This window comes from Zootoca vivipara, chromosome 6 (assembly GCF_963506605.1).
Source record: "Zootoca vivipara chromosome 6, rZooViv1.1, whole genome shotgun sequence".
Taxonomy (NCBI): domain Eukaryota; kingdom Metazoa; phylum Chordata; class Lepidosauria; order Squamata; family Lacertidae; genus Zootoca; species Zootoca vivipara.
This window is the reverse complement of record NC_083281.1, coordinates 36,772,183-36,796,018: the sequence shown is the minus strand read 5'-3', so window position 1 is coordinate 36,796,018 and position 23,836 is coordinate 36,772,183. Positions and strand designations below refer to the sequence as shown.

At 47.3% G+C, this 23,836-nt stretch overlaps 1 protein-coding gene across 1 annotated transcript in view; it reads right to left on the bottom strand.

The window, feature by feature from the left end:
* RUNX3 (RUNX family transcription factor 3) overlaps positions 1–23,836 on the bottom strand; it is a 129,125-nt gene that overhangs the window by 69,806 nt on the left and 35,483 nt on the right. Inside the window, exon 3 of the mRNA XM_060275800.1 lies at positions 3,014–3,258. Within this exon, the coding sequence (XP_060131783.1) occupies positions 3,014–3,258 (245 nt within the window). The remainder of the gene's footprint in view (positions 1–3,013; positions 3,259–23,836) is intronic.

The following is a 23,836-nucleotide window of genomic DNA, read 5'->3' as shown; positions in this document are numbered from 1 at the left end:
GGGATCCACCAAGCTGGAACCAGTGAGTCTTCCAAAGGGACGAAGAGGCCCCTGTGGTTTTCAGGGCTCCTGTCAAGAAACTTGCTAAGCCCGGAGCAGGCTCCAAGGGGGCTTATACACCGGGGGGGGGGCACCGACAACTTTGCTGACGAGAAAGAACCCAACATGACTTGCTCCCTAGTAAAAGAGGGCTTAGGAGACAAGCCTTCTTCAAACCACATCGGATGCACTTTAAACGATGATTCACGATGGCGCCTTCCAAGTACGCGGGGGCTTTGCAGCTGAGGTCCTTGCCTTGCCCCAGGAGAACACAACCCCGAAAAGCAGACATAAGGAGGAAGGGGCAGAGGGATTTAAACCCTGATTTTTTTATAGCTATGCAGGCAGGCACCGTAAAGGAGAGTGCCCACTCCGTTTTAAACACTCCATACACCCTGAAGGCAAAGGAGTCAAAAGTACAGTATGTTAAGGAGATACCTAAAGTCATTATTAACCTGCAATTGCTCAGAAGCTGTGCCACTGATTCCGATTAAATTTAGTTCCAAATACCTTAGGTGTGCTCGGGACGTGATGCCAGTCTACATAGCCTATTGCGTTGTGTGCGCGCACGCACATAACAACTCTTCTAACTTATCTAATGGCAATCTATCTAAATACAGTAATCAGGACTTCAACTCTGCCAAACTGCAGAGCCTGGTATTTTAAGCAATACAGATCCCTGCGACCACGAGGACCAGAACCTTAAGACAAACCAAATGCCGATTCCCCTCGGGCATATCGCCTTCTTCAAAAAGTTGCCTGAAGTAAAATGGGTGGGGCTGCTCTGGCATTGCAGAACAGCAGCCCCGGCCCCTGCCATTTTTAAATGGCAAAAACGAGAAGTGAGATGAATTGGGGAAGGGCAGCAGCCTTCGAATAGTCTCTAGAGAGCAAGGAAACGTTTCTGACTGAAGCAGCGCAGCCCAACATTTCCTCGGAAGGAAGTTCCATTAAGCAAGCAATGGGATCGGGTAGACTTCGGTAGAAGCCCCTCCGACGATCTAGAGGGATCACACGTTTTTGCGGGATATACTAAGTAGTTGGGGGAAGAGAGCTCTTGTGGGTGTGTGAATAGGATAGCAGGGTTCTTCCCTAGAGAGCCGGTGGTGGTGGTGTCGGTTACTACCACTACTACTTCTGCTTAACTATGGTGCCTTCGGGGTTTGCAAGCCGTCGCGACCGCAGCAACATTTCTCTTGGTTAAGAAAATGCGCCCAAGGTTACCGCCGATCATATTTAGAGCGAAGCAGGTATTATCACTCAGGTTTGGGGATAAGGCTAAGCCCACACCCTACCATCATCTTTAATTCGAATCGGACATCCAGTCCGGCTAGAAAAAGGAGCTTCGATTGATTTTATTTAATTCTTTAAAGGGGCTATTTCGTCCTCCGTTCCCCATCATATTAAAAAAAAACACCCGAGGGACAGCCATCCCCCTTTACATCCAAAATCCAGAAGTGACGCCGGAGTCAAATCCACTGCGTGCGAAGAGCCTGCCTTTAAGGACGCTGCTTTCCCGATTTCTAGTAGGCTGCGGTTGAAAGGATGGGGATACATTATTTGGAACTGGGAGGGGGAGCTCTAATATGCGCAAGGCACAATGGCACTCAGCTCCGATTTTAAAAGCCAATGGTTTTGGGATTAGAATCGTTACTATTACTGACCTGGGTCTTAAGAAGTTTCTTTAAAACACACACACACACACACACACACACACACACACACACACAAACAAACAAACAAACAACAACACCAAAACAGTGATCTATATCTCCATACCCAGTTTGCATTGTATTTTCTTATATTGGAAGCCACCTGGAGCGTAGGCAGGAGGCGAAAGAAAAGGAATTAAATACATTCAATTGACACTTATTGGAGGTGCTTTAAAGCGGACTGTGCGTGAGTATGGAGAAGTGGGTGGAGATGGGGGGGAAGGCCTTTGGGTATTAATGAGAATTGGCATTTGACACATGGGGAATGGCCCAGCTCAGTGGCAGAGCGTCCCATGCCATATTCCATCCCTGGAAACTTCACGTAGAGCTGGGAAAGTTCAGTGTCTGAGACACCGGAGAACCGCTGCCAGTCCGTGCAGACAGTGCTGAACTAGATGGACCAATGGTCTGTGTCAGTAAAAAGCTTTTGCTTGACGCCTAAATCACCCGGATTCTCTCGTCCAACACAAGTAACTGTGGTCGTTTACACCGGACCACGTTTACTCGGAAACAAATCCCCCTGTGTTCCATAGAACAGGCTCCCTAGTCAAGTGTGTTTCGGTTTTGCAGCCTTAGGCTGAGGCCTTCACAGTGCAATCCTATCCATCTCTGCTCCGAAGTAAATGCCATTGAATTCAATGGGGTTAAGTGTCAGGTAAGCGAGCAATAGAATTGCAACCGGACGGTGGAGAGCCTGTGCATATCGTATTCAGAAGGACGTCCCACTGAGACCCATGAGCCTGGACTCCCAGCTGAGCCGACTGCAGAGGTATTCGGAGGCATTTATAGCAATACGATCCTATGCCTCACTTTACAGGCACAGAAGTTAGTCTGGCTGCGTTCAGTGGGGCTTAGCTCCCAAGAAGCAGAACCGCCGCTTAAAACTGCGGGCTCTGGCGAGGGTTGCGGTTTCATGACTGAAGAGCACTCGCGCTCCCAGAATTGGCTGGTCCGGGCACTCCCTGGTTTGGGAGACGCGTCTGTACAGCGCCTTGCACACTAAGGGGGCAACACGAGGGTGACTTCGCCAAGGGGGAAAGTTTCTGCTCCCCCACCCACCTTCTCCCCCTCCCCTCCCCTCCTCTCCCGTTGCCCTTTTTTTCCGTTAAACCACTAGTTCTCCTGGGCGCTTGGGAAGCTGGCTGGGCAGGAAACATCTGCGCGCCTCTCTTCCACCCGCCTCTCTCCATTTCCACGTCTATCTTCCCTTTCTCTCCCCCCCCACCCCTCCCCAGCGCCCTCGCTTTCCCTCCTCGGCTTACCTTGAAGGCCACGGGGAGCGTCTTGTTGCACCTCCAGTGCGACGGCAGGACGGAGCACAAGAAGTTGGGGCTGTCGGTCCTCACGAGTTCGCCGGGGTGATCCGCCAGGACATCCACCACGGAGCGCGCCTCCGGCCGGCTGCGACTTCCCGGGGCCGGCGCGTTGATGGCGCCGCTGTTCTCGCCCATCTTGCCGCAGGGGAAGGCCGTGGAGGGAGGTGTGAAGCGCCTGCTGGTGCTGGGGTCTACGGGAATACGCATCACAACAGCGGGCGTTAGGGGGGACGTTGCGAGGAGGCCGCAGCCGAGAGGCGAAGGAGGCGCGCGGGGCTGCGGAGCGGGGCGCACGCGGCCAGGTGCCCAAGAGCGCACGGCGGCTGCCCGCTCCCAAGCGGGGTTACGGCCCCAGTCTCTCGGCCACCGCGAGCCCAAGCCAAGCGCCTCCGCCGCAGAGCTGGGCGCCCCCAGTTCCAAGCGCCCGGGCTCCTCCCGACGGACGCCGCTCAGTTGACGAGGCACAACTTTCGCCAAGGGGCTCCTTCCTCTTGGTCTCGCCTGGCAGGCGGCGAGCGAAGTCGCCCTCTCGGAAGCTTCCCCCAGGGTCGAGAAATCCGATCCGGATGCTGCCTCTGCCTCCGCCGCCCTCCCCTCCCGCGCAAGTCCTAAAGCGCAGCCCGGATCTCGGTGCGCTCCGGCTGACAGACGGCAAAGCTACCCGTGGGCGGCCAGAAGAGCAGCAATAGAGGCTCTCTCCACGCAAAAACAAGCTCGCTCCTCCCGGCCGCCTCCTGCAACGCGACTGGAGCTCGCGACTCGGCGTCCAGTTCCCTGTTTGCGGCCTCTTCCCTCCAGTCAAAACAAACTGGGATCAGACAAAATAAACTTCGCATCGAGCGCTGCAGCGAGACTTTGCAGAGCACCCAAAGGCAGCGGAAGGGCCCGCGCTCCCTTTCGCCCCGCTTCCCTCCTTCACTGTCAATTGCACGGTGGCGAAGGAACCTCAACAGGTTGTTTCCCTTTTAAAGGATCGTTATTCTGCATCCATTTCCTGCTGTGCCTGGCAGTCGCGCGTAACCCTAGATCCTCTCCACCCACTGCCTTCTCTTTCCAAACTCCTCTTTGCGCTTCTGAAACCAGTCAAAAACTGTCAGCGGTTACAGCGGGGTTTTTTACTTTATTTACTCAGAGGTTGGCGCGGGATGGGGAGTGACGAAGCGTGGTGGAATGGCAGCGGGGACAGCCAATCATAAAACCGGGGGAAGGCAAAGCCTGAGAAAATGACAGAGGAAGAGGGCGCGGCAGGAAGGAGGAGGGCCCTGGTGAAGCCACGCCGCTCGCACGGTAACCCCGCCTGCTCTCTTTTCAAAAGAAGAGAACACGTGGGGACTCGGTCTCGGTTTGTTTGGATTCCGCCCCCCCCCCCAAACTTTATTATGACGGTCGAGACAAATGTGATTTCTTTTATATTATTTGCAGCCTCAAAGGTGATCTGATTTTTCAGACCGAATAAAAAGGAAAACCAAAAGAATTTAAGGCGATGTAATTCAAAGGGTTGGTAACTAATTTTAGGTAGGCGATGAATGGGTCAGCCCACCCTAAGAAACAAAACAAAACCTCCAGAGTTGCTCAAAGTCCTATTCGAGACGTCTGGTTGCTGAGAATGTCCGTTCCAAATATAGCTGAAATCTTATACACACTTACTTGGGAAGAATCCCGGACGGACTGCATGGGATTCGTCAATAAAAATCGAATTGTGTGCCTTCACCTCAGAGAATTACACCGTGTTTAATATGCAAATAAATGCATATAGTATCGCGGCGACCTCAGTCTAGAACCTGTCAGGCTCTTGTATTCTGCACTGATCTTCCAAATACAAATTAAATCCAGCTAATTCGATTTAATGCACAGCCTTCAACCTGTTTACTTAACTAAGATGTTAGCCCACTGAGTTAAATTGGGTTTACACCCGAGTAAGTGCGCCCGAGATTGCATCGTGTGACCATTAGGGTTTTAACGTGGTTTATTCTTCTGTTTTCCTCTCCAAGGCTTCAGACCTGCAACTTTAACTTCACCGCATTGCTCTCTGCAAGCAAGTGTCCCTGCCTTCCACCGACAAGAAGCCGGTGAGTCCTTGACCGGGGGCGAGGGGCCTGGGGGGGGGGCTGGAAACCCACGGAACTGACTCTTAACCTAAAATAAACATCTTTACAACCGGGCGGTGGGGGAGGAGTTGAGAGCCTAGTTGCATTTCTCACCCACCTTTAAGGAAAGTAGTAATAATAATAATATTAATATTAATAATAATAATAATAATAATAATAATAATAATAATAATAATAATAACTACAAGGCAACCGCATACTGCCAAATCCGATGGAGGGCGGGGCACTTTCGGAGGCTGCATTCACCCACCCCGGAGCGTGTGATCTCCACCGGCAGCGGTCTGGGGATGGGAAATGCTGGCCTTGGGTGTTAAGAAATGGAAAATTATAAATACAGTATACCACAAGGCAGGAGAGAACATCAGTGTAGCGGGTTTCTCAGTGGCCATCCTCAAAGCCTAATTTATAGCCACTTCAGAACCCAAGCCTTTCTAACGTGTGTGTGTGTCTTCATAAGAATAATCTGGTTAGATCCACGTCGTGTTCACCCCTATGTTCAGTCTCTCACACGCGCCGGCCAGGAAGCCCACAGGGCTACAGCCCCTCCCTCCAGTGCTATATTAAGCATGGAGGTTCTCTTTGTAACTGTCCTAGCCAATAGCTGCCGTTGAGAGATTTTGGCTCCTCTGCCGTTGTCTTCTCCCCTTTTAGAGCCCTGCAAGTGAGCTTTCACCCCACTTTAGGATAGCGAATAAGGAGAACAACAGCCACAAGCCTGGCCACTGGTCCCTTTCTAGAGCCACGCGGTCCATTTCTGATCTGGCTCCCTAACAATTGCCCGCGTCGCCTAGAAATGCTTGGGGGCTCAACTTGGAACTTTTCTCGAACAAAGCGCGTGCTCTAACCACTGAACCGCAGCCCATAGAGAGCCTGCAAACCTTTTCCATAGGAAGCTGCCATCCAGCTCAGTAGCGCCTCTTCTGACTGGCAGAAGCTCTGGTTAAAAACTGAACTTGAAGCCCTTTCGCAAGCAAAAAGGATGCGCTTTGGCACTGAGCTTGCAGAGACCGTTTCCCGCAAACTGTCTGCAAAGCCTCTCCATTCGGAAGCTGCTTTACACCGAGTCAGACCATTGGCCTCATACAGCTCAGTCGTGCCTATTCGGGGCTGGCAGCATCTCTGTCCAGGATTTCAGACGTGGGTCTATGTGCTATGTCTGCAGGCTGTATTTGGAGATGCCTGGGCTTGACCCGGGACGTTCTCCTTACGAAGCTGCTCTCCACCACCACTCAGCTGGGAACACCGCAGCAGCTGGAGCGATGATAACCCAATGAAACACAATTACGCGGCCCTTTACGCAATGGTAGAACAGTAACATGCCCCGAGGGATATGCAGTGACTTTTGTTTCTTGACAGAGGAGAAGACAATACTGTAGAAGGGAGGGTATCAAGAGTAACAGGGGGCGGGAATCATATGCATAGCATCCGTTTAGGCGTCATCTTCGTTTTACTGATGTAGAGGGGGAGAATGAAAAAGTTAAGCAGTGTCCTTTGAGCGATGACCGGTGTTATTGAATCAGGCAGAGCCGTCTTAAGCATATCGGGCGCCCGGGCGCCCTGGTGCGAAGATCGCTTCGGCGCCCCCCCCCCGTCCCGTTTCCCACCGCGGCTGTCTGGCAGGCGCAGCGCCACTGCAGCGCCCCCCTGGCGCCCTGCGCCACCCAGCCTTGCCTTAGAGCCGGCCCTGGCAGGGTACCGCCAACCATAGCTGCCAAGTTATCCCTTTTTTAAAGGGATTTTCCCTTATGCTGAATAGGCTTCCTCGCGAGAAAAGGGAAAACTTGGCAGCTATGCCGCCAACAAGCAACAACTTAAGAGCGAAAGCTCACTTTTCTTTACACGAGAACATAAGGAGAGCCCTGCTGGATCAGACCAAAGGCCCATCTAGTCTGGCATCCTGGCTGTTCTCAGTATCGTCTTCCACCTCTGAGAAGCAATCGGGCAGAACCTGAGAGCACCAGCGCCCCTCCCCATTTGGGATTCCCTGCACCAACTCTTTCAGCCAACCGTGCTGCTTAGTTTTTAGCCACAAGGACCTCAGCTTTTCTCCAAACTCTCCCCCTTCCCTCTTCCAGCTCGCCAAGCGAATTCTGCTGCAAATTCTCCCGTTGATTTATGCTGCACCAACGGGTTTCTTCCAAGAAATTAGGATCAATGCAATATCTAACTAACCTTAATCTTAATCCCCAACACCACCATCATGTTCATTTATTTATTAAACACACAATGCACTATCAACACAGAGGCGGAAACGGGCCATCTGAAAGGACCCATGGATATTTTAGTCTCTGAAGTGAAAAAAACAGAAGGCTGGGGTCGCTTGCAAATCGAGCCATAATAACTGATTTAACGTATCGATTTCTAAATATGTTTTCTCTTTTTAAAAAAGGCAAGTTGATGCTCAGGATTTCTGTGTCGGGACTACAGAATAGGGGACAAAAAGAAACACCCAGAGACAAATCCTGGTTTTAAAGTGATTAGACACCGGATCCGGGTCCAAAGCACGATTTGGCGGATGAGAACGCTTACTCGCTCAAGGAGTGGTATGAAAATGAAATGGAACTCCAGGACCGTTCTAAAGGGGGGCGGGGCGGTCTTCATGTGCTGTATATCTTGCCATTGGCAGAACGAAGAAAAGAGGACGCGATTAATGTGGGGAAATTTGGTTCTGGCTTTGGTTTTACTTCAACTCGGAGCCAAAATGTATTGGGGAGAATGGTAGTACAAATACTTTCAGGAGTTTGCCCTTACGTCATTTGAGTTAATTTGTTGACTTCGCCCCGCAGTCATAGCTGCCAAGTTTTCCCTTTTCTCGCGAGGAAGCCTATTCAGCATAAGGGAAAATCCCTTAAAAAAAGGGATAACTTGGCAGCTATGCCCGCAGTAGATAGAAAATGAAGATCCAAATAAAGGAAGCTCTTTTTTAAGACCTTTTCTGGGCTGAGTTAAGTCGGTTCCATTTAAATCAACAGGTCTTAAATTCGAGTAGAGGCGTAGGGTCAGATTGCGTGATGGAATAGATGCCACCCTCTGCTTCTTTGCTCCTATGCATGTTTACTGGGAAGTATATCTCAGGACCATCAAATGAGACTTGCCCCCACTTACGCAGCTTCTATTGAAACAGAAGGGATCTACAACCCGATCCTACCGACGTTTACTTCGAAGTAATCCTCTTGTCTTTTCAGTCGGATTCGCTTTGAATCCAGATACTGTAAAAAGGTTTATCAAGGACAGCCTGAAAAGTGCTTCACTATGGCTGGATCGTGGCCATCGTCTTTCACCCGATTCCATCCCACCGCTGACTTGGTTTTCTTTTTAAAGCCCTTCAGTTTTGTAAACCTCATGACTGAACCAAGTGGAACTTACTCCCGAGTAAACACGCCTAATGGGAAAGTGTTTCTTAGAAGGCAAAACAAAACAACAACACAGTAAATTTTCCTTTTACAGTTCTGCCGTTTTTTACAAGACCTATACGGAAATTTCAAGTCGGATCAGCACCAGCGAGTATTTAGACAGACCCGCGTTATTTGTTTGTATCACGACGCCATCCTCAGCGTGTTTATCCAGAAATAAATCCCTCGGGCTTCCGCGTAGTCGGCGTCACGGGTCTCAGGTACCTGAAGGCAGCCTCACCCAACGCAGTGGGATTTACGGAGCGGCTGCGGCGAGGCAGGACCCCCGGGGGTCTTACTCCATGCCAGTTTGAGCTTCCTTGCTTTTTAAGGATTTGAGGAAAGGGATTTTCAGTGCACTTGATTATACCTTGTGCATAAAAAAAAATCTAATATGAAACGAATTCGCGGACAGAGAGACAGTTGGTGCGTCGTGTATTTTATAACACACAGCGCGCGCACATTTATAGTTTTAAAATACTCGATTGTGCCTTCCTTGGAGGCCTTTTTAAGAAGGCGCCTGATTCAGCTGAGAAATGAGCATGTTTTTATTCGTGCATTTTAAAAACGTCAATGGATTCAAGTTTAATATCCAGCCTTTCCCAGCGCAAGGGATGCATCAAAATTTAAAGCCGCAGCCCAATATAGACACACTACCCTGGGAAGCCACTGCCACTGAAATCCGTTAGGATTTACTTCCGAGTAAATATGAATACAGGGATCGGTTTGCGATAGTGCTGGCAGTTGACTGGAATTGCGCCTGAAAGGCATGGCGCTGACCCGCGTTCAGGAGCGTTTGGGCCACGCATGTTTACTCGGCGGTGTAAACCCGACTGACTTCAGTAGGCTTACTCCCTAAAGAGGTCTGAGGAGAGAAACAGCTGCCCGATCCTAGTATGGTTACTCAGTAGTAGTTTGGGTTGTGGCTTGCTCCTAAGTGCAGGGCTATATTTTATCAAGAAATAGACGCTTGGGGGAAAAGTCCCACATTTATCTGGAAACCCATTTATGTCTGTGGGGCTTCCTTGCCAGTAAGTGTGCTTAGGATCCAGCTGTGCACAGGGTGGGAGAAGGAGCCTAAAACCAGCCCATTCTCGGAAAAAGATCCTGGAAATGTTTAAGGGATATTAGGAGGCGAAAATCCAAAACAGTAACAGGGAAAAAGAAACCCCCTCTTCTCCCCTGGTTCCTTAGTTTGACTCTTGTGCGGTTCTCCGGCTTGGACTGTAAATCCTTCCCTTTTTAGGTGAAAAGCTCGAGGTTTGTGTTTGGAATCTCTTGGCTACTTCTGCCGAGGTTACTGTTTTCTTTGTTTCAGAGATTTGACCGTTTCCACCGCGACTGAATATGTTTAAAAAGGCAAAACTAACTGGAGAGCTTTCTCCAGGCAATGAATGAACATCCAGCGAAGGAATCGACTGTAAGCGATCCACAGACTCTGCTCAGGAATTCTCTGTGTTTGTGTATTTACTTGTCTCCTTGGAGGGGAAAAAAAAACCAACCCTTGCTTTAAAAATGGCTCAAGTTGCTCTTATAAATGGGGATTTAAAATCAGGAGGTATTATCTGCAGTTGCTGTTATGCGTGAGATGTGCCCCCCCCCCACCCCAAACTTGGACGTTTCAGAATCTACACCACAAACGTCCAAACTGGTTCAGGGCACCGACTTTAGATCGTTCAGAAACTGTGGCATCCCGAGAGCCAGGATGCACAGCGACGAGAGTGCTGGATTAGGACCGGGGAGACCCGGGTACTCAAATCCCCACCTCAAGCCAGTCATTCTCTCCCAGCCTAACCTACCTCAGAGGGTTGTTGTGAGGCTCAAAGCGGGAAGGAGCCTATGAAGGGCAGTGGTTGGTGGGCTGGTGCCCATTGGGAATGAGAGGGAAGACAGGGAACCCCAACAGTAGATGGTCCCCATCTGCTTCCTTGCTGAGTTCTACAAGCGCAGAAGTGTGACTAAGGAGTGGACAGAAGATGACAGCTTATAGGAGGGAAGACAGGCAGATGAGGGCTGACTGAGAGCAGACTGAGGTTGGTCGGGCAGTGCCTCATTTGCCCTAGGACATCCTCTACGGATGTAGGCTAGGATCTAAGCAATAAAAAAAAATGAGCCACTCTGATCACACTAGCAGAACTATCCTTTCCATTGAAAGAATCTTCCATTAGATTCTTCATGAAGTATGGGTGTGTGTGTGTAGACTAAATGATGCAGAAGATCCCTTTCCTGCTCTAAAATTCTATGATTCTACTCCAGGAACATAATAGGTGTCCACCACTAAGGGTGGAAAACACACACTCTACAGGTAAACCTTTTCTATTGTAAGAATGGAGTGTGCCTCTTATTTTAATCTTAATTACAAAAAAAATGTTGTTAAGCTGTCAGAATTTTGGGGAGAAGGGCACATTTATCCAGACTCTGTAGGGTTAATAAATATTATCCGCCAGAAATCAATCCTATGCGATGTTTTAGTTTTTGGCCACTAGTAGGTGCTTTAGCCACATCTTTCCAGGCTGATGTTTCTCCTTCAAGATGTTAGCTACTACAACAATCCCATGGGTATTCAAATCAAAACCTGACTGCCAGTGGAGGTTTTCAGAACCCACAGCCAGTTTACCTCCCACCAAGTATACAGTGAAAAAGCATTAAGCTGGCACCCACACAGGCCCCTCTTCCCCCTAATGCTTTTCTACTGGATTTTCCAAAGTTACAAAAAAGACTTTGTCTGGTCTTTCCAGATCAGAGTGAGTGTAGCACAGTGGCGGAGAGGCTGAGCTGTAAATTGGAGAGGCCTCCAGCTCAAAACTTGCCTCTCCCATAAACTGGCTAGGTGGCTTCAACCTGACATCTGTAATACGGGGATAACAACACTGAACTACCTTACAGGATTATTGTAAAGAAAATGTATGCCAAATCTTTTCATCAGGCTAAAATATCACACACACACACACACACACACACACACACACACACACTATTCCTGTTCAATTTCTGCAATTGCTGGGTTTTTTTTTTTAAAGTACCTTGAAATCGTCCACTCGCTTAGTTCATCGGCGGTGGGGCTGGAAAGGTCAGTCTCTCAAATAGTTTCCTTCGCACCATATGCTTAATCTTTGCCTCTGCCCAATTTAGGAACAGAGTGACTGGATTTTTGCAAAAGTGTCAGCCCTCCACTTTAGAGAAAAGTGCAGCTTAAATATGGGGAAACTGCTGTCAGATCTAATTTATTTTCCAACGAATAAAGCTCAGCATAATTGGCACAAATTTGAAGTATATCTGGCTACGATCTCCTAATCTTTTTATTGAATGAAACGATTAAGTCCCATTCACGGGCCAACTGGTAACTGTGGGTGTTTTACTTTTTTCACAGCCAGTCTGTGTCAGGTTTCTCCCTGATTTGAAGGGCCAAAGTAGGTGCAAAGCTGGAGATGTGTGATCATACCTCTGCAGTGGAGGAACCACAGTGCAGGTGTCTAAACCTTTCCCCCCAGTGCCGCTGCCCCAGGAAAGGTTAGAACATTTGGGACTTTTCAGATTAGAAAAAAAAGGTGAGTAAGGAAGGGACATGATAAAATGATGTGTGGAAAAAGTGGATGGACAGAAGTTTTCTCCCCCTCATAACATAGGGACATGCAATGAAGCTGAATGTTGGAAGATTCAGGGCAGGCAAAAGAAAGTGCTTCTTCACACAACACATAGTTAAACTGCGGAATTAGTTCCCACAAAAGGCAGCGTTTAAAATAGGACTGTGCCAAATTCACAGAGGATATTGCTACCCTGGTGTACGTTGGAATTTTTTGAAGGAGAACAGTTAGGGCCAGAGGTGCCAACTTGTAAAGGCGATGGGGGGTGGGGTGGGGTGAATCGTGTGAGCATTGCACTTCTCTCCCTAAGCCGGGCAGAAGCTTGGCAGGCTTTGGGAAGCAGGTCTCTGATAGGGTTGCCAGACTCAACAGAGGACAGGACTTCTGTGCCTTTAATTGCCCTGCTCTCTTTTGAGTTTGGAAACCTTAAAGAGAAACCAGCAGACCCTTTGTTTAATTTCTAAGCAAAGGGTCTGCTGGTTTAATTTAAGGTTTCCAGACTCAAAAGAGAGCAGGGCAATTAAAGGCACAGAAGTCCTGTCCTCTATTGAGTCTGGCAACCCTAGTCTCTGACAGGATGCTGGAGCCCTCCTACCTCCTTCCCAAAGCCAGGCGGGCTTTGGGAAGGTGGCGGAAGGCTTCACCAGGAGCATTTAGAGAAATAGCCTAGTCCCCCTAGTCCACTGACTGCTTGCCACTGTATGGCTCTCAAAGGCTACTAACACTGACCTCCACTGTCAGGGGTAGTGTGTGCCTCTGAATGTGAGTTGCTAGGAAGAACATGTGGGGAGAGTGCTGTTGCACTGGGGTTCTGCTTGTGGGCTTCCCAGAGGCATCTGGTTGGCGTCTGTAAGAACAGGATGCTGGACTAGATGGGCTACTGCTGGTCTGATCCAGAAGGCTCTTCTTCTGCACATGCTTCCTCAGGAGCTATTAGCTCTGTGGGAGAAAAATGTCTTCCTCTCCTTGACAAACCGCAGCCCCAGCGGTGAACTGATGCAAGCGTAAAAGGATGGCTTCCATCCCTCCACACCATGGTTTTGATCAAACCCCTTCCTCAACAACTGCTTTCAACATCATATTGTTAGAAGATACATCTTATCTTTTAACAAAATGCCTGCTGCATTTCTTTATTTCACCAAGCCTACCCAGACATATAGATTAGTTATGAATACACCTTTCTCAAAGTTTTGATGATTTTATCTGTGTTTCATCCATAATTATTAATATATATATATATATATATATATATATATATATATATATATAATCTTTAACCTAGATATTATCTGTGTTTTCTGGATAATTTTATGGGCTTATAGTCAAGATAGCACTAAGTAATGCTTTCTGTCAGCATAAGGATTTCTGCTTGTACAATGTAACTCCCCCACCCCAGTGCACCCCCTAAATCTGTTCTGGGTTTTTCCCCAGCCCTCCAGAGTAGATATGGGGAGGATGTGGGGTCCTTGCGGGGAGGGGAAAAATGGGGGAGTTCAATTGTGCAAGTGGAAATCCTTGAGCTGACTGAACTCGTTAGCTAGATGCCACACATTATGTACACCCCTGAGAGATTTTTCTGATTAAGAATATCAGTGTTTCTGTATCCAAGAGCTTGGAGATACATTGACACATCTCAGACAGTGCTGACCCTTTGGTCTAATTGCCCCACAAAGGAGTGTCTCTCTCAATACAAATGGCATATTGGGAGTGTTAGCTGGGACTGCAGCAGAGGAAGAAACGGTTAAACTTCCACTCCTTTCCTGCTGCAATACTTATAATTACAAGCCCTTATTCATTCTTAGCGCAATACCATGCACATTACATGCAAAAGCTCTGCCCCACGGCAGGGCCGGATTTAGGTTTGATGAGGCCCTAAGCTACTGAAGGTAATGGGGCCCTTTATATGTCCAGCTGTCCTTTGTCAACAACAAATTGTCGCTGTTTTTGTGTTGAATATATGCTACATGGTAAATTATGGACCTAATAGGTATCTAAAGCCATCTGCACATAACAAAATATGTAATTTATCATAGTAATTGTTGAACTGAAATACAATTAGGAAGAAGTATATTAATAGTGAAATACAATTACTTACATCATAGGAGCCTACACAACACAAAACACTGTTGCCCTATGTAGGTTTTATTTTATTTGTTTTTCATCTTATATTTTAGAAATGTACATACAATGGGTTTTTTCCTTTCAATTTTTTTTGGCCCCCCCAAGAGAGTGGGGCCCTAAACTATAGCTTGTTTAGCTTATACGTAATTCCAGCACTGGCCCCGCCCTGCATGCAAAATGACTACCCAGAGAGCAGCAGGTGATGAGAATAGTGGCAATGAGTCACCATTGGTATTCCGGGGCTAATGTTGGTCACTGAGGTATCCTTTCTTCCTATTTTTAAAAACATTTCATAGTCAGGAGGCAGCCAGGCTTATGTATTTAGTATATGGGCAGCAACAGTAAATTCTGCTTCATTGCTATAGTCATGATGGTGCTATGAGTTAACTTGAATTTTTAAAATGCACAAATGCCTATGCTTGGAGAATCCCCACTCCCAGGGTGGGCAGATACTGGTTTGTTGCTGTTGTTTTGGCATTTTTGCTCCAATGTATCAGGAATTTGAAAGCAGAACGTAAAGCAGGAATTGTAAGCCTTTCTGGAACAGTAGGCACATTTTGAATTCTGAGAGTATGCTGTGGGTGCCAGTTACAAAATGGCTTGCATGGGGAGGTGTGGGAAAACATAACATGGCTGCTGTGGAGGGCATGGCATAACACAAAATTTGAGAGAGTATAGCTATGGTGAAGTACCCCCCTCCCCACCAATAATTGTACTTCCACACTAGAGAAGGCTTAATCTGCCATACAGCTATTAAAGGCACAGGAACCTTGTTGTCATCCCCCCCCCACATGCCAACCCTATGCCATTCAACCATGTACCCATTGACAAGGGAGTAATCCCCATTAAACACAGCGACTTACTTCTGAGTAGACATGCATGCCAGTGTACCACAGATTATTTAGTGAATTCATAATGAGTCCCTGGTCTTTTTAGCTCCTGCACAGCTATTAACATCCTGTCTAGTTTGGTCCCTAAACGTGCTGAAGTTTGGGCTGGATTTTGCCCATTGTGTGCTTACTTTTTTTGTAAACCCCTCCCCGACTTCACCTTGAGGGCCTGGGTTTTTGGTCTACGGAGACAGGATATAAATTCTTAAAATTAATGTCTGCATTTAGGTAATAAAACACTCCAGTGTTTGCAAACAATGCACCCTGAAGTTGAGCCTGGAAGGCAGTTAACCAGCCATTGTAATTTACAACCTCTCTGTCTGTAGAGGCAGAGTGATTCTGATTTGAGTGCTCAGTTCAGTCCCACCCTTAAATGCACACCTTTGAGCTACAGGCAGGGAACTCTTTTGATTTCAGTTGAGTAACCCTTGTATACTGATACTATGATACCTGATACTATGTGTTTCTCCGAAAATAAGAAACAGCCTTATATTTATTTTTCCTCAAAAAAAACCACTATGGCATATTTTCAGGGGATGTCTTGGTTTTTTTCCTCCTCCTCCTGCCGCAGCCGGCATTGCTGCTGTGCCTATCACTACAGTATGTCTTATATTCCCTGAATGCTTAGAAATCCTGCTATGGCTTAATTTATGACTATGTTTTGAAATAGGGGAAACAGGGGTATACATAGGAAACTAGGTATGTGTGCAAATGGACTCTCAAAACTCTCCACCCTATTTTTGGCAAGAGAAGGTGAGGAGACCATTTCACACTATTTCTCCACGAGGTAGAGAAATTATCCAACATTTTTAAAGGGGTGGGGCTCACCAATACCAGTGGCAATAGCACCATTTCTCCTGACACCCCAGGGGCTGGGGACCCCAGCAATCTTAGGCAGAATGGCCAATGGTCAGTCAGGGGTGCTGGGAGTTAGAATCCAGTTAACATCTGGAAAGCCACAGGTTCTCCACCTGTGTCCTAAAGCTTTTCCCCCTTCTCAATCCATTGCAAGTTGTAATAGCAGCAGCTGCACTGCCAAGCCTTTTTGCACCCCCCACAATGCAATGGTTCTAGCATCCTTCCGATCCAAAAACTTTGGCCCTCCACATGTTGCTGGTCTGTAACTCCCATCATCCCTGACCTTTGGTGCTGCTGTCTGGGTCTGATGTGAGCTGGACACAAACTGGACAGTCACAGACTCTGCAGTATTGGGCAGTGGATATAGAGAAATGGTAGCTGGATTCAAAATACAGTGGAGAATATTCAGAGAAAAGTCTCAAGAGTGACCTTTTTTTCTTATGGGTGAGAGAAAAGATCTCAGAGATTTTATCACAAAAATGTCTTCTGTGACATTTCTATTTGGGGAATTACCTGTCTGACCCAGGCTTTGCAATACCCCAGACTTCCTCCAGTATTCAAAGCCTAAGTTTTGTCAATGAAAGGTCTTCACGCTCCTTTAATTCTCAGGCAATTTCCGAAACTGTTGCAAGGCAGTCAACATGTCCAAGATCAGTGTGGATAGATTAGGCCCTTGATTATGATAAATATGTGTAGTTAAAAATAAGTAAATGAGGGGTGGGTGTGTCTTTTACTGAACTGAAAAATACAGGCATGGGAAATGTGTTTGTTCCTTTCCAGAGGGTTTCCTCCACCCTCACACACACAATGTTATTCATAATAATAATTCAAGAACAGATTGCATCTCCCTCTCTGCATTACTAAGCCCACTTCTTGGTATTTTGATATTTATACATCTGGAATCATTACCTGAGAAATCAAAGACAATGCTTCCACTTCCTGTTCTTTTTTTGAGATGACTTTTTAAAACTGTTTGGTGCTCAATACTCTTTTGCAGCTAATCCGAAGTACAACGTAAGAAAAATAACTTCATTCTTCCCCTGCTTAATTCTGTGCCATGTCTCCCTCTTGTCCACTCTTATTTCCATCTGTTTGTAAGCTCCTTAAGACAGGGACCTGTCTAACCTGTTCTTCCTAAAGCACTGTGCACATTGATGCCATGATAGGAATTTATTAATAATAATATATGCACTACACACAGAGAGATGCATTTCATACCACTTTAACTGTTTTGGGCCCTGTCCCCACAACACACCCAACCACCCAAAAATTATAGAGATTATAATTTTCTGCAATGTGGACAATTCTGTACTGGAGATTCCAACTCCAGAAGCCCACTTAGAGACAGAGACAGAGAAAATTCCAGGAAGGTTGAAAGGCTGGCTTGCAAATATATTCAAGATTAAGTTGCCAAAGCAAAAGAACAGAGTGCAACAGTATTTGCTGTGATTATGTTTTAAAATATGAACACAGAAAACTGTTAGGCCCCATCTGCACCCCTATTCTCCCCACAGAGCTATAGTTCTCAGAGTGGTTCAGCTATCAATTCCTCTTCCCAGGGAATTTTGGGAACAGAATATCAGGGGGGGGATAGGGGTCTGAGCTGTTCAACAGTGGAACAGACTCCCTCAGAAGGTGGCAGACTCTCCTTCCTTGGAGGGTTTAAAGCAGAGGTTGATGGTCGTTTGTCATGGATGCTTTAGTTGAGATTCCTGCATTGCAGAGGGTTGGACTAGATGACCCCTGGGTTCCCTTCCAATGCTACAATTCAATGATTCCATGAACTCTCAGAGCCATTATCTCCCCTCCCTCTGCAGACCAATTTTAACAATGACCTGATGTTAATAATGCCAAGTGACTCTTATTTTGTTGTGTGGTTTGAAATATAATTGTGCAGGTGTGAGCCCTGACAACCAGCTGGCTGTCCAGGCTTAAAGGTACCACACAAGGTGCGATGCAAGTCAACAGTTAGAAGCTTCCCATGTGAAAAATGTGGGTTCAAAATAAGTGCAAAATAGCAAGGAGAAAGCCTTTGCTGGGTAGGGGGGTAAAAGCAAAGAAAAAAGCAAGGGCATACCACTTTGAGGGTTTTTTTTTTACTATTAAATGTTTTATAAAATGTATAAAATATATAATAATAAAAACTGGAGCCCCCAGAAGAAAGGCCTCCCCCACCCCCACCTGAAGATACACAGAGAAACCAACTGCTGGTATCTGGCTAGGTACTACAAACCTCAATCCTAGGACATGATGTAAACCAGAAAAGTATATGGAGCACAAGTAAAAGGGCCTGCCGTGTTTTTAACATGTTGAGATCAGTCAGGCACCACCAGGTGGCATCCTCAGGTAGCTGCCATCCACTCTCCCTGCCTTTTCCTGTGACTCAAGGGCAATTCTGTGGGCAATTCTGAAGATGGATGCCTGGCACTCATGAGCACATGAGGAGAGCCCTGCTGAATCAAGCCAAAAGCCACCTAGTCCAGTATCCTTGCCCACAGTGGCCAATCGGATGTTCGTGGGAAGCCTGCAAGGAGGACCATGTGCAACAGCCACCTGTGGCCGTCAAGGGTCTTCCGCACCCTAGCTACTACAGGTATTTTAACTGCATATTCAGTTAGAGAAGGGAATGTTGATTGTCTGAAACCCTGGAGACCCACTGCCAGTCAGTGTAGACAGTACTGAGCTAGATAGACCAATGGTCCAACTCACTGTAAGATAGCTTCCTAATGTTCCCAGGCCCAGCTCTAGGTGCACTCCCGGTGGCGCAGGGCGCCAGGCCGGCGGGGTGGGGCGCTGCGTGACGAAGCCACACGGAAGCCATGCTGCGCGCTGCGAGGGCGGGGGTGATCTCCGCGCCAGGGCGCCTGACCTGCTCAAGACAGCCCTGAATGTTCCTATTATGCTGAGAAAGTGACTCAGGCTGTGAAGATGACCATGGGCCAGGAGTAATTCACAAAAGTCGAAGAGTTTCATAGGGCAAGGTAAAGGTAAATGGACCCCTGACCATTAGGTCCAGTCATGGATGACTCTGGGGTTGTGGTGCTCATCTCGCATTATTGGCCGAGAGAGCGGGCGTACAGCTTCCAGGTCATGTGGCCAGCATGACAAAGCCGCTTCTGGTGAACCAGAGCAGCGCACGGAAACGCCGTTTACCTTCCCGCTGTAGCGGTACCTATTTATCTACTTGCACTTTGAGGTGCTTTTGAACTGCTAGGTTGGCAGGAGCTGGGACCGAACAACGGGAGCTCACCCCGTCCCAGGGATTCGAACCGCCGACTTTCTGATCAGCAAGCCCTGGGCTCTGTGGTTTAACCCACAGCGCCACCTGCATCCCTGTTTCATAGGGCAACTATGGCATTATTAAAGAAAATTTTAAAAGCCTGCTGGATCAGGTGAATGGCCCATCCAGTCTAGAATTCTGTTCTCACAGTGGCCATCCAGATGCCTATGGGAAGGCGGCACGCAGGACCTGCGAGCCCCAGCACACTTTCCTCCTGCAGTTCCCAGCAATTGGCATTCAGAAGCTTACTGCCACCAACAGTGGATGTTGAATATATCCATCAGGGTTAACAATATTGCAGGATTTGCAATGAAGGATGCAGCTAGAACATCTCTAGTGGATGACTGTCCAGTCTCTGCTAAAATACTTCTAGTCAAGAAGAAGAGCCCACCGTCTCCCAAGGCAGCCTGTTACAGTACTAAGCAATATTTGCCATTTAAGCCCAAATCTACCTCTCTGCACTTCCCATGCACTGGTTCTATCCCTGCCCTCTGGAGCCATAGAGGACAAATCTGCTCCAGCTTCCAAGTGGTAGCTCTTCAGACACTTGAATTTTGCTATCATGTCTTCTCCTTCTCTTCTCCAGGCTAAACATCCCAAGCTCTTTCAGCTGGTAGGGGCACAGCTGTGGAGCCAACCTTCCTTACGGTGGTGTCAATATGCCTTACTGCGCTGGGCTGGGACAGGGTTGTGTGGGTACACTGGCAGGAGCCTTGGATAGGCTCTGCCAGTGTCTCTGGGCAGACCCAACCTTGTCACCACCTGCCCCATCGCATCCCCATCTAGATAAATTGTAGTGACACTGATGTCAGGAGGTTGGCTACCTGCTCTGCCCAGAGGATCTAGTCCATTAGGGGAAATGGGGCAGTGGCCCCCACAAACCTCAGTCTGCCCCAACTCAGACTTCTCCTCCCTTCCTTCTTACTCACAACAAATGACCCTAGTTGTCAGCTTCCTCCTCTTCCATACTCTCAGCATTGTCCTTGTAGAATTCAGCAGCAATGAGGATGGATATAAACTTGAAGTGATTTGGCTCTGCCTGTCACTGGCTCTGGCTGCACCTACTGCCGGTTGCAACTAGTTGGGCAGAAGGCAACCGGCATCAGCCATCACTGGTACTGCCCCCCACCACCACACCAGTAGCCACAAGTGTATTCCTCATAGGGCTTCCACAGCTCCTGCCATTCAAACCTGGGCCTTCCCAGTGTACGTCCGACTCTCTCATCCACAGCACTACACTGGCTCCATCCAATTGGAGCTGAACGTTCTGAAGAGTGTGTGGCAGTGCCCTCAACTCCCCCCCCCCCGCCAAAGAACTCTCTGCACCAATTTGACAGCAAAGTGCATTGTTCACTTCCCACCCCCTCTCAACTCGCCAAAGTTGTGCGCCCCTTGGTTTGTACAATCCTGCCCCTTTCCTGAGACTCACTGCCTTCAATCCAGCACAAAGGCCTGACTGTTCTTTGAATATTTATGACTCGTTTTTATCTCATGCCATGCATACAAAACATACTTGATTCCTTTCCGAAGTTTTACCGACCCCCCTTCTTCTTCCCCTAGTGCAAAGTCTTAAAAACATGTGGTTTTTATTGCAGGCAGGAATGAATAACAGCATTCCTCCAATTGCCACATCAAATGGAACAGTAATATCCATCCGCATCGGGGCAAAAGCTGCCTTGTTTCCTATTTGCAGTCGAATCCTGAACTTAATTAAGGAGCACAAGGAGAGAGAAAGAGACAGAAGGACATGATAGGCACAAGGATCTCTCATATGTATGTGTGTGTGTGTGTGTATCTGAATGGATAGATAGTTTTTTACCTTTCTCATTCTCCAGCTTGCCTTTCTTCCAAGGCATTTGAGGTGGCATACACAGGTTCTATCTCCTCTCATTTTATCCTGTGAGTTAGGTCAGTCTCAGCGATGGGCCCATTAGGTGCTCACTTACATATTGCCAAAAGGAGAACACCACTTTGCCCAAAATATGCTTATGCTGATTTATATTGATAGGTGCAAATGTAGAAATAAAGGGTAGTATACAAAGCAATCCTACTCAAGAGTAGGCCCATTTAAATTAATGGGCATGACTTACTTTGGTCCATTAATTGCAATGGGCCTACTCTGTGAAGAACTTCGCTAGCAACAACCCAATGATGATACTTTAGATAGAAATGCAATCCATCTCGTTACAGTGAGGAAACTGCCTGCCTGCTCAATCTTCTCTCTGGGTGCTCAGTACAGATGGACAAGTACATCAGGTCCCAGCTGCTCTTCCTTCCTAGGGCCCCTCCATATGTCCTTTATATTCTGCTTTCATGACAATTTGTGTGCATCCTGGAGGTCTCATGCAATTCTGCTTCTAATACCGTTTGTGACTCTTAAAGTTTCAGGGTGGTCACACTGCTTCATTTCCAATCAGGAAGCTCCCTTAACTTCCTGCTGAAATTCTGTGTCTTTCTTTAACACAAATGTTGCTTTATTTTTGTCCCACTTTTGGTGCACTATTGACCCCCCCAAACAGCAACTATGTAGCAGCACTGGGCAAGCACCACAGAACAAACTAAAGCCGAATACAATCGACAGCTAATGCATTCTTATTGTGCCCAGAATACACCCACAATAAAAACGCAATCTAGAGGAGATCTGAGAATTATTTGCCTTTAAACCAGATTTGGACCAGACAGCCCCTCAAACAGAGGACTATCATCTGTAATGTAGGACACATGGCTATCACACTAGACCCAAGTCACCCAGCAATCATCTTAACTGGACACTGTACTACTGGTTCCCTTGTTTGCAGCTTTCAGTAATGATGAGAATTAGTTCCTGGTGGTTTTCAGATCAACTAGCAAAACTCCACCAACCTCAGGAGAAGAGGGAATCTAGGAAAAACCCACATTTGGTTTGGGCAACTTCAGACCCAGGGGCCAAATGCATCTCTCCAAACATCTCTATCTGTAATGTGTCAACACATTTTAGATATAGATCCTGGTATAAGAGCCAGCTCCTAGGAGTTGAAGGGGCTTCAGCCCCACAATAAAATATTTGAGGGGGCTGGGCCCCCACAAAGTTGATGAGCATTGCCATTCAAATGGTGTGTGTGTGCACCAAACCTTATGATCTATATGCAGGGGGGGCTTACCTGGTCCCCCCCTCAAATATTTTATTCATATTGGCATGCTGGAAGGTAAGATGGTAAGGTAAGATGGTTTAAGGCATGAGTTAGTAAAGAAAGAGGGATGTAGTGTGTGATACACAATTAGTTTTTCAGGGTCTTCATCAGCCCTTGGACTCTACTCAGACAATGCCCCTCCCCAGATCTCACCCCCATAGTGCCCCAGCTCTGCAACTGCCTCCAAAGATTTTGCTTGGCTGGAATGTGTCACTGAACTGTGAAAATACCTTTTGCTTCCCAAGAGGGAAGGTGGAGGACGGTGTGGTCCATCAAATCTTTTGTACACATTGCCTGGCTGGAGAACTTGATTGCAAAATGTGGAGAGTGTGGATTTTGGAGGATGGCGGTTTGCTTAATGCATTGTCTGGAAAGTGCCGGTTGGGCAGCTTTGTTGATAAATGCAAACAGAACCAAATGTCTCCCCCATTCCTACGTGGAGGTTAGATTATATCTAGTCTTTACTGAACATTCATTCTGGTATATTTGGTAGGGTGGTTATATGGCAAGGAGCATTGGTCCTGCATTCATCCTGATTTGCTGAATATGCCTACTTCATTCCATTAACCAATTCACTCACCCCACCTTTTCAATGCATTTCCACATCACCTCCCTAACTGGAAAAAGTCAATTCCTTTTCTAAAAAGTGGATTTGTTACATCAGGGTGACAGAGCACTTTTTATCCACTTGAACTGTGCAAACCTAAAGTTCTGGTTGTTGTTGTTGTTTAGTCGTTTAGTCGTGTCAGACTCTTCATGACCCCATGGACCACAGCACACCAGGCACTCGTGTCTGGTATACCCTTGTAAATCTGGATGCTTCCTACGTTCATTTCTCCCCACAGTTCTATTGTAATTGTACTCTCCATCCTTGCAGAATAGATCCAAGGAGGAAACCCACCCACCCACACTCAGATCCATGACCTTGGCTCAGGCATTTGCTCCTGAGAATTTAGGCACAGGAATTTGTGATGAATTTTTAATCAAACACTTCCTTTAGGTCTAGGTCACCCGCTTTGCTTTCTTGACAAGTGAATGGGTTCTTCTGATGAAATACCAGCTGAACCGATTAAGTTTTTTTTAAAAAACAACAACTGGTAAGGTTATTGTAGATGAAGTCATCCTAGAGAACAACTATTCAAAGGAGATGCTGACCTCACCAGCAGTTCCTTTTCCATCATCATCATGGCAGGGCTGGCCCTTGACTCTAATCCTTATTCTCAATTAACCTTGTGTCAGTGGGACAGGAGGCTGCCAGCAGGGGAACGGAAGCCACCCTGCTGAGGGACTAAATTCAGTGTTGCTTTCCACTCTGCTAGTCCTGACCAACAGAAGTGGCTCCATTAGGGCTATTGTGGCATTGCTC